The 11,231-nt window shown below is 35.5% G+C and overlaps 1 protein-coding gene across 2 annotated transcripts; it reads left to right on the top strand.

Annotated features, from left to right (window-relative positions):
• Positions 1 to 293: 293 nt before the first annotated feature.
• Positions 294 to 11,231, top strand: LOC113764033 (GPI mannosyltransferase 2). Of its 2 annotated transcripts, none has more exons than XM_027308071.1 (9): positions 294 to 508; positions 4,444 to 5,084; positions 5,262 to 5,367; positions 6,092 to 6,184; positions 6,373 to 6,460; positions 7,448 to 7,626; positions 8,430 to 8,680; positions 9,287 to 9,468; positions 10,796 to 11,231. In XM_027308071.1, exons 2-9 carry the CDS (start codon positions 4,730 to 4,732, stop codon positions 10,961 to 10,963), a joined length of 1,422 nt encoding a protein of 473 aa, XP_027163872.1. In that variant the 5' UTR covers positions 294 to 508; positions 4,444 to 4,729; the 3' UTR covers positions 10,964 to 11,231. The 2 variants fall into 2 exon arrangements, with proteins under 2 accessions (XP_027163872.1, XP_027163871.1); XM_027308070.1 differs by having other exon boundaries at positions 6,265 to 6,460.

Here is an 11,231-nt window from a genome sequence, read left to right as displayed (position 1 = left end):
AGAATGGAAAGTTTGGAAGTTATTGAGGGGTCTCCACTAAAAATTCCTTCTACAATATATAAATATAAATATATATAAATGTTAATATAAATTTTAATATTTCATTATATACTAAAGGGATAATTTCAGAAACCTGCCCTGAGGATTTTGACAATTGCAGGCAGTAACCCTCTAATTTGAGATATTATAAAGACCTCCCTTGGTTTATTGAATTACCTAAAATAACCTTGTTTTAAATGTTAATTTACATGGTTAAACAAAAAAAAATTTCCCAAGCAACGGAGCTTCTCTCTCTACTCTTTCCCCCGACTTCCCATTTTATGCTCTTTCCATCCCCTTTTCGGAATCTCTCTGACTTTCTGCCACTCGTTACTGTAAACTGGTCGAAGAAGGAAAGGATTTTCTCTTGAAAAATATCTACCCAACCAAAACTTAGTCCAACTCCTGGCAATGCCTGCAGCGATTTCCATCAATGGGTCTCTCTTGCCTAGACGAAGGAAGAGCATCGGTAAGGTTGCCAAACCACCCTCACTTCGGAGCCAAACACTCCTCTTGTCCTGCCACAATGGAAATCTATGCCAATTTTTCTTGTTCTTTTGTTTAGACCCAAATCGTCCGCCTTTCAAATATTCTTTTTTTTTCTCTGTTCTACTTCATACACCCACAACCAGTGGCTCTCGTCATTTTACCCTTTCTCTAATCCCCGAAATACCTATTTTATCTGGAATTAATTGCTATAACCTGTAATGTATTGTCCATGGACATGGATATTTTGGGGATAATGGCAGCGGAGTTGTGGCTACTGGTCTTTGCATTTTACTTGTGGCCTTTATGCTATTGTTACGAAATTAATGAGAATTTTCGTGGACAGTTAACGGCCATGGTTAACACATATAACTATTGCTTAGAACAAGAATCGGAGATATAATTGTGGAGTAGGGAATAGGTGCACCATGCTTGGCCAATGAAATTTGTAGCTCACTGATTTCTCTCTTTTTATTTTCCCCCCCTTCAACAATCACGTTCACAATTTTAATGTGTCTGTTTGTGGAGTCTTTAATACACTATCATTGTATGTTTAGTTATATATATATATACACATGTACATATATGCATGTATGTATATATTGAAGTAATTTGTTGGTGATGGTTTTTGTCTTGTGTTTGTGAGAGGTTCTGGAGGCTGAGCTTTTCTGCTATAAATGGATAATGCAGGAAAAAAATGGCAAATGAATTAATGCCTCTTTATTGGGCCAAAACATCAGATGCATGAATAATGTGCTTATATTATTTGGTCACCAAGATTTGTAGGTCGATGTTGTATTTTTTGTGGTCAAGATAATTTAGATAACTAACCAAGCCTTGTGCATCAGAGCTTGGACAAATTATGACAAAGATAATTGACAAAAAAATAATGAAAACTAAGAGGTCATCTCCCACCAAATGTTCCTTTTTTTGCACATAAAAAGAATCATATAAAAAGAATGCAAAATGTGGATGAATATCAGAAATGAGTGATCTTGTGATGCTGCTCACCCAATAATGTAGAAAATTTGCTGTTGTTCATTACGCTTCAAGTTATTCAGATGGAACCAAGAATTTTTCTTTTTTTGCTCAATGAATTAATTGAGTAGGATTAGTAGTGGAGCTCTAGTTGATTTCTTTCACATATTACATTTAGTGCTGTTAACAAGTTGTTTGTTTGGATAGATTATTGTTTGAAATAATTACTGTAACATTTTTTGTGATGTGATGTATATGAGATATAAGGGTGATTGGAAATATAAAAAGGTGGATTGGAAAATGTGTTTATGATGCAAGCGAAATATTATTTGGAATAATTTCATTACCCAAACAAATCCTTATAATCCTTGAGAAAACGCTGCATTACTTTTAAAATTTTCCCTGATAGCCTAATTGTCACATTTAAATTTCAATCTCTCATTTAAAGTCTTCCGTCCGGTGTCATGCTTTATAGGTTCCCTAAAATGTTTCTTGAATCATGACTCGCACATAATGGATTAATGTGCCTGAAAATTTTGATTCTAATGGTTCCGCCAATTCAAATTATAACAACACCTCAATATCTCTGCCTCTCTATCCAAACCTCACCCCTACCACCTCTTCCTCCTCCAGAGCAAATTACTTTCTCAAACTCCTGATTAAAAGTCTAGAAGCTGCAAAGACCCTATCCCTTCCGTGATCACCATGTTATCTTACTATGGTTCTCAATCTCCTGCTGTTGTTGGGCAAATCTGTATGTTTTCTCCGTCTCAATCTCCCTTTCTCTTATACAGCTTAACAATCACACCAATTAAATAAACTTTTGAAAGGAACAGATATCTTTTCCTCGTGCCTCCTCCTTCATGAACTTGGTACACAGTTAAGGAAAAATTCAAGTTGTTTCCTTTCAAAGATTTAGTTGGTGGAGGTTATAGTGGTAAATTTATTGCCATTGATCTGGCCTTCTCTAAATTTGGGACGCTGATTTTCTTTTGCTACTTCTTTATATGGTATTTAATAAACAGAATCAGGTCATGGTGCTTCATATTTGACACATTTGTTTGTTCAGGGGTTATAATACTACTTGTACTATTGTCTTTTGTTTTTTCTCTTTTATCTTTTACAAATTAGTTTGACTGTCGGCCACATTTTGTTCATCTGGTGATTCAGATTTTCTTTCCTGTGGGTCATTTTGCTTCTGCTATTATTCATTCTATTGCATGTCTTATTGGAATCATGCATGTTAAGATTGCTCCTATGTAAATAATAGCATGATCCATGTTATCATTATTTCTACTAGATAAAGTGCTCATAATCAGCTCTGTTTTATGCTGCTAAAATAGAAAAATACTCACGACACCTGCTGTATTTTCGCTTAATACATACGGACTGTTGATTCTCTTTCATTGGCGGATATGGGATTGTAGCAACGATGGCATCTAAGTAAGAGTGGCTTTGCTTTTGGAGAAGAGGTGCTCTGTTTTGATTTGTTTTAAATGCTCTGTAAATGAGGTGACGGCAACGCTGAATGAGGGATGAGGAATATAGGGTTTGACTATGATATTTATTTTGCAATTAAATCCCTGTATTTTGATTAATCATTATTTTCAACAAGTAACTTAATCTCTTTACAATTTTGCACTTTTTAATATAATTTCAGCCTCTTATACTTGAAAAATTTACCTTTCTAACCAAGCTTATGGTTCTCTTCAACCTAATTGCACATTTAATTAAAATTTTTTATTAAAATACACTTTATATATCATTGTGCATAAATTTTAGAATAATTTATTTCTAAAAATCTTATCCATCTATGAGTTTAAGGAGCGCACCCTTGCACCTGTGCCCAAAATTGGACACGTATCTCTGAATCCTACAATTTTCAGATATGCGAATCTAACACTTCGACACGCACCCATATCTGACCCCTGCCCCCAAGTTCATGTAACATAGGTATTTGAGGTTCAGTTTGTACTGATACTTCAGTGGTTGTTCTATCAATAAAGGTTGAGCACTCACATTGAGTAGATAGTTTTTCTGTTTAGGCTTTTCTTAGTGCTCAATGTGTGATTATTTTTCCATATGTCGTTATGTTTTGTTATATGTGCTATTTCTTCTGCTTCACTTCCATTACTTAATCTATGCATCTGTTTTCTTTCAATACTGCCCCAAATAGAGAAGAAGCACATATCTCCTAAGGAAAGAGTAGGATAAGGTTCAATAGATGATTAGGTTTTTCAGCACTTGACATCCTCTTAGTGCTTGTGTGCCTTTTGAAAGGATGTTCATTTTATAAGAAGGTATTTTGATATTTGAAGTTAGTCACTGCCACTATAAAACCCTGCAGATCCCATGGGCTAACACAACTAAAGTGGTTTCTCTTGAATAACGTATCTGGTATCTATCATTGATGTCAAACTCTTTCACACTTGGTCTGACGAGGTAGTTTCCCATATAGGTTATGCTGCTCTTCTAACTTCAATTCTTAGTTCTATGAGCTATTATAGCGATTCTAACTTATCTAGAGTTCAACCTTAGGTTTGAACAGATCATGTCACTCTAGGTTGAGACCTCTATGTTTTAAAATTTCTTTGCCAATGCAGATCATCCAAATATCTGGCTTTGCAAATTTTCAGTGCCTCCTGGGGACCCACAAGCATAGGCTTGATGCACAAGACTAGCTTGGCGTGAACTATCTGGATGTCCCTCTAGCTCTACCTATCTTTCATAATTTGACATTTGCTGGAAAGTTTTTTATTTTAATAAGAATTCTGAATTTAAGGACCCGGGTACTAGTATTATTAATGGGATTTTTTTAAGGAGTCTGGTATTTTCTTGGTTTGTTTGTTTTAATGTTCTTCTCTTGGATTCTTGTATATCACTCTGTTTATTCTTGGAAATCACTATATTTATTTCTGTTTCTACTTCTTCCAAGTGCAGGATAACCCCAAGGGGTTGTGGGTGTTTTTCTACCAATTGGAGTTCTCCCATGTTTCAAACCAAAAGAATTAGAAAAGACAAATTCAAGCCCTAATGAAAGTCATGAACTACTTGGGCGAGCACCGGAGGAAATTTCATTTAAAAAAAAGGCATTCTTGGGTGTTCATTAATGCCTTTTAAATAGTATTACTAGCAAACTTCCCGACAGCCATCAAGCACTACAACTTGCATCACCATCAAGAAAATCTCATTTTCTGGCCCACACAAACAACTCTATGTGAAGATAATGATGAGGAAATCATCTTCAATTGATCCTCGTGACCATACCTGCCTCGTGCTCAAGTACGCCATATCATCGCGGCTTTTGTTAATAACCTTGATATCTCTCTGGCGATCTTTTCTCAGCCCATACGACACCTCCGCTTTTATTAACCCTGGCTGCCTCTCATCCGCAGACGCCAACGCCAATGCTGATACGGATCCTCAACTGCTGTTTCCACATGTTGCGTCTGCATTGGAGGGCAGCATTGTTTGGGACAGTGTTTACTATGTTCGTATCGCACAATGTGGCTATGAATATGAACAGTCCTACGCCTTTTTCCCTTTGCTCCCCATGTGCATCTCTCTCTTATCTCGAACTGGTCAGTTTTTCTAATTTTAATTTTACTGAATAAGTCCTTTAAATGGGACATCCAAAGTCAAAATTGTACCAGGAATTTGAAGGGTGGGGGAGGGGAGAAAATTGTTTTTATTTTTGTATTAGTGATATTGTGCAAAATTTCTTATATTAAAGTTTTCTTATGTCTCTTTTCCCGCAGTTTTAGCACCATTGATACCAATTATTGGACATAAAGCTGTACTGGGATTATCGGGATATGTCCTTAACAACATTGCATTTGTTTTCACTGCTTTATATATTTACAGGTTCGCAAGCATATTTTTGGCATGATGCATTTAAATAGTTATATTTCATGTTGAGATAATGTGAAAGGCTTTTTGTGATTTAATGGTATATTTTCCATTTTAAACTTGGTCGAGGAATGCGATGTCTTGTGGATATGCTCTTAATAGGATTAACATACAAATAAAGTGAATTTCAGAATAATGAAATGGAAACTCTGTTATCAGAGTAATTAAAAGATGGATATATATATATATATATATATATATATATATATATATATATTGCTCACTTGATGTTTTCAGGCGTGTCAAATATGTCTGTTTTGTGCTTATTGCTTTGTCCTTAACCATGTGTATTGTCACTTTCAAACATAAAGTTTATCAGATGGAAGTTAATATAACAGGATATGATCGCGTTATTCTTCTAAATGTTGCAATAGTTCAAACATACTGCATCTATTGCTATTAAAACATATATTCATCTGTATGACAACAATTTAGCCCCTAAAGAAGAAAATCTTGTTAACAATTGATGGAAGTCTAGCTGCAATAAAATCAGATTAGATTGCTGTTTGTTTTTGTGGTTCTGTGATTTAGCAGTATTCCTTCGTAGCTTCCAACATACTGGCAAATGCATTTGTTTATATAAATAAATATGTGTGTTTGTGTGCGCGTCCTTTTTTTTAATGGTGATACAGACCTATTTGGTTTCTGACTTCTGCTTTTGTTTTTTTCTTTCAAACAGGCTTTCAATTCTTATATTGAATGACTCAGAAGTAGCATTGCGAGCATCAATTTTGTTCTGCTTTAATCCAGCCTCCGTATTCTACTCATCAATGTAATTTCATGTGCCAAACCTTTTTTAAGCATGAATAAGAAATATTTAGGCTGAACATAGCTTGATCTTCTGATCTGCAGATATTCTGAGAGTTTGTATGCTGTCTTCTCGATTGTGGGATTGTACAATTTATTGGGTCATGCAAATAATGTTGCAACACTTTGCTTTGCTCTCTCTGGGGCTGCTAGGTCAAATGGGATGCTCAATGCTGGCTATTTTTGCTTTCAAGCAATGCATCAGGCTTATGATGCCATCATTCTCAAAAAGCATGCTTCTGTAAGTGCCCTATTTCCCCTTCTAAATAATCCTTTTCTGCTGGTCCTTAGCCAGTAATAAGGTTAAATTTAGGCTACAAATATATTTTCAACTATTTATTCTTGGTTCTTTCTGTTTGGATGTGCAATATCTCTATATGCCAAATAGAGATATTAAAATTTCATAAAATCTGCAAAATCTCTACGGGTAGTCAGACTGTGCATTTCCATCCACAGCACAAAAAGCTTGAGTTTTTCTTGTCACCTTTATCCTTTCTTCTTTGACATACTAGGATTGGCATTAGTAGTGACTTGAGAAACATGTTAATTTCTTTGGTAGAACTTCTGTGTGTGTTATGGTCATACTTTTTTGTGAAGCAGCATGGTACGGATCAGCGTGTTTGTACGTAGATAGCTACTGGTGGTGTAGGTAGTCCCTAATTGAGTTGAATCTTTCACCAGCTTTGAGTGTGTGCATGCAGACTGTATTTGATCATTGGAACCCCTGATCTATTCTTATGTATGTTTGAAACTGTTCTACCATTTTTTTTCTCATGAATGTATATGATCTTTGGGATGCCTGTGATCTTTTCTTGACATTTGCTTGAACTTTATCTTCCTGAGCAATGACCTACTAACAAATGGCTTTGTGTATCAATTTGATTGACGGTCTTGTTAGTTACTCTTGTCATCTTTACCTATTGTCTGGTTTTTATGCATTGATAAGATGATTACTAGACTAACGGTCCCAAAAGCCTGTAGCTTATTGATTGGATTTGTTTACTTTTTAATCCCTTTCAAGATTAATAATTCAAGAGTGTAGATTTGCACGAACTGTGGAGAAGAAGTATCTTCACCAATAGTTTTTAACTTTTACATTTGATTTGGTTCTTAAGAGAAAATGATAACTTTAATGTTAATTTTTCATTCCCTTTGATGTGTAGAATTCCTGGTTATGGCTATTATCAAACTCAGGTTATGTCCTAATTATTCCTTTTATTAATGCCAGCTTGCTCTGCCGGTGGTTGTTTCTGGTGCTTTCCGTTGCTTCTGTATCTTTATTCCTTTTGTCTCTTTTCAAGCATACGGATATTTAAATATCTGTAGAAGACATGCAGAGGATGAAATGATCCCTTGGTGCAGGGCAAGAATACCTTTGCTGTACGATCATATTCAGAGTCATTATTGGTATGTTGATGCATTTTCTTTCCTCTCAAAGTTTATGCCTGTTATACATGCATAGTCCAATGTACTTTGGTGTCCAGTTGAAACACAAACTGGGTTGTTGGTTCATCTATTAACTTAAATAAATTGGAAGCATGCTGTGACATATCAATCATTCTCCATAATACATCTGCATTGGATTAGCATTAGTAATTTAGTATGCTTACTCCTAGACTTAATGCACTCGATACATGAGCGCTTTTCAGTGATTATCCAATTTGTAAGTTCATAGCTGATAAACATGCATATCTATGTTTCGTCCTTTTTCTTCTGCCACTATTGAGGTTAGTATCATTGTTAAGGTGAAATTTTTTTCTGTTTTCAATAAGTTCTAATGTTCAATAACGCTTGTCAACAAGCAACAACTCTCAGGCATTCTTGCAGTCAAGCTGTCATCCCTAACTATTCATTGTTGAATTCTTTCTTGTGCATGTATATATAGATAGTTGGGTATCTCACATGTCTAGGTGACTATTATGTAAGATGCTGCATCAGTCCAATGTTTGTGGTCGATCCAAGTGTTTTGGTGGTAACATTTTTTTTGTGATTCCTGCCCTTGTGCCATTCTCTATATTTTTTGGTCTTCCTGCAGAAGAACAGATAGATGTGGAGACAGGAATTTTTACTTTACGTGTTGCAATTGCTTCTGTCCTGCTGCTATACTTCCAATTTACTTTTCACCTTTACATTATTCATGTGTTTTTGGAATAATTTTTCAATTTATTTTTTAAATTCGAGCTGATTTTATTTTATTTTTTAAATTCTAGGGGAGTGGGCTTCTTGAAGTATTTCCAAGTGAAACAGTTGCCCAACTTCCTCCTTGCGACTCCGGTGTTGTCTCTTGCTATCTGTTCAATTGTATATTACGTGAAGCTGTCTCCTAAAGTTTTCTTTTCTCTTGGTTTGGGAGCTTTTCCTGTTAACAAAGAGTTGTTTGCATACATTATACCCCCGGGAACAAATGGAGAGCCCGAAACTCCTGGCTCTCTGGAAGATGAAACATCAAGCACACTGCAAGGTATTGCTTTCCAATAGTTTGTGTTAAAGACTATTCAGCACCTCTTTATCTGGTAAAGTAGTAAGCAGTAGGTTAAAGAACCAAGAAAGATAAGGTTTGTGATGCTGCAGTTTTCCGTCTACCTCAGAGTTTGCCCATCTATGTTGCTAGTTATCTACCTCAGAGTTTGCCCATCTATGCGGCGAGTTAGTTATCTACAAGTATTATTTGAGGTGCTGTTACCATGTAATTTGGGAAGGCATATGATAGGATGGGGATTGAAAGATTTGTTCCCTTGGTTAATTTTACAGGAGTATTATGTACGTGCAGTTGCCTTGACTAGCCTAAGATCTGTGTATTCCCTAATGTCTTTATCTCATAAATTTAATATTTGCCATGCAGATAAACCATTGGTTAAGGTTTAATCATGAGACCAACTTTCACTAGTATTAGATATCTGCAATTGTTTACTAGTTAATTCATGAAATGTGTGGCATGCTTTTATTGAAGATGTTGCTTACCCATAGTTCGACATAATATGTTGTTCTTTCAATGAAGTTTGCAATTCTGTTTCTTTGGCTACAACTTGCAAATTTTATTGCAATTTAAAAGTTTTGTTATTTGCAGATGCTCAATCTCTTAGACAGAGGAAAAGGTTTACCAAAGGATGGAGCCCTGTTAGGAATGTTTCATTACAATCAGGCAATGTGTCATCAGAAGGACGTGCATGTTTACCCGTTCTCGTTATTCCTTTCATTCTACATACTGGTTTCATGGCTGCCACAGCTTTTCTAGTCATGCATGTGCAGGTTGGATTTCCCTCTGTTTCTTTACCTCTCAAATGTCTTGTATTTGTTCTATTACCATATGTGAAGAAGATGTTAGATTATTATATTGCTGATGTGTGAGATGCTTTACTAGTCATGTTTAGTTGACTTGGCTGGTATTTTCTGAGTTTAATGCTACATTCTTTTCCTTTTTCTGTTTCTTTACCAATGACATATTGTGCCTGTAGTCTTTTTTGTTTGTGGCCTTGATTTTTCTTCTTCTGGTGATATGTCATGCCTGTAGTTTTGGTTTGTCTTTTTTCTTCCAGATGTTGCAAATTGAGATGACTTTGTGTGTGCCTTAAACAATTAACTAACTACTGATTTTTGGTCCCTGAAATTGTTTTTGATTTAGTAAGCCATAGTGAACCAAAATATCTTTAGATTGGATCTGATTTAGACACTTCTGCTGGTGACGGTGGATTGTTAGTTCTCATGAAATTTGGCAGTTTCTTTTCTCCCTTGTAGCCTGTTTTCCTATTTGGGTAGAGGGCAGCAAGCATGCACTTGTAGAAAAGTTTTTGGTTGATATTAGGTCATCAATCCTGCCTTCTGATAGAAGAGGTAAAAATTTAAAAGGGCGGATGACTGAAGGATCAATATGGCTTAAGACACTCTTGGAAACCAATTATGGGCTTGAACCAATTGGAAATTTTTTTTCCCCTCATGGATACACAGCTGCTTCCTAACTAGAATTTCATTTAGTGTCTTGTTTTTGTAAAGTTTTATTATGCAAAGGACGAACAAATATTTGCTCTTCGCTTCACATATTCGTGTGAGCACATGTAGTTCTTACAATTGAACTTGTGTAATTACTCATAATCATCAACTAAAACCTTGTTGTTTGATAGGGCTGTAGTTATAAAGTTTTAACATGGAGAGTAAGGAACCAAACCGGTTTTATTTTTTACCATACTAGTTATGTATGGCAATAAATGTACTGGATACAGATGACCAATTGTGCAATTAAAAAGTACACAGATGACAGCTTAGATTATGATAGAATGTCCCTTGTGATATACATGTCAAACTACGTGGATCTTGGGATTGAGTTCTACTTCCTACTCCTACAAGTTTAGTGCAAGTCATGATTGTCCGTGGACATTTTAATGTATCATTCCATTTCCAGATAATACTTTTAGGAAATTGTGAGCATCGAGTATATGCATCTGTCTCTTTCAAGTATACACTTCAAATTCATTTGTGAAAGATAAGAAGCCGTTCATTCAATTTTTTAGACTTTTGATTAGCATATATTTCGTATTTTAATAACATCAATTATATTATGACCATCACCATGTTTTAACAGGTTGCTACTCGATTCTTATCTGCCAGCCCTTTGCTTTATTGGTTTACCTCCCATGTCATGATGACACCCAGTATTGCCAAGAGATGGGGGTATTTTATTTGGGTATACTGTGCATCTTACATACTTATTGGCAGTTTGCTTTTCTCAAACTTTTATCCCTTCACTTGAGAATTGAGATGCTTGAATTCTCCGAAAAGTTATGGATAGTCAAATCTGGGTCATTATATTATGTTCTGCAGGAGATGAACATGCCGTATGTTTTGATGCAACACTTTTGGAAAATCATCTTTGCCTGGCAGGCAGGGAAATTCTGTAGAGTGTAGGGTAGCTGGATCTTGCTAATTGATCAAACATATGAACTAATTTAAAACTTGTCTCTATATGAATCTGAGTCCAGTTTTGGAATGTCAAGATAAATAGCCTGTTTGTGATTTCA

The sequence above is a fragment of the Coffea eugenioides genome, chromosome 2 (assembly GCF_003713205.1).
Source record: "Coffea eugenioides isolate CCC68of chromosome 2, Ceug_1.0, whole genome shotgun sequence".
NCBI classification, from domain to species: domain Eukaryota; kingdom Viridiplantae; phylum Streptophyta; class Magnoliopsida; order Gentianales; family Rubiaceae; genus Coffea; species Coffea eugenioides.
The sequence above is the reverse complement of the archived record's forward strand: the minus strand, read 5'-3'. Positions and strand labels throughout refer to the sequence as shown.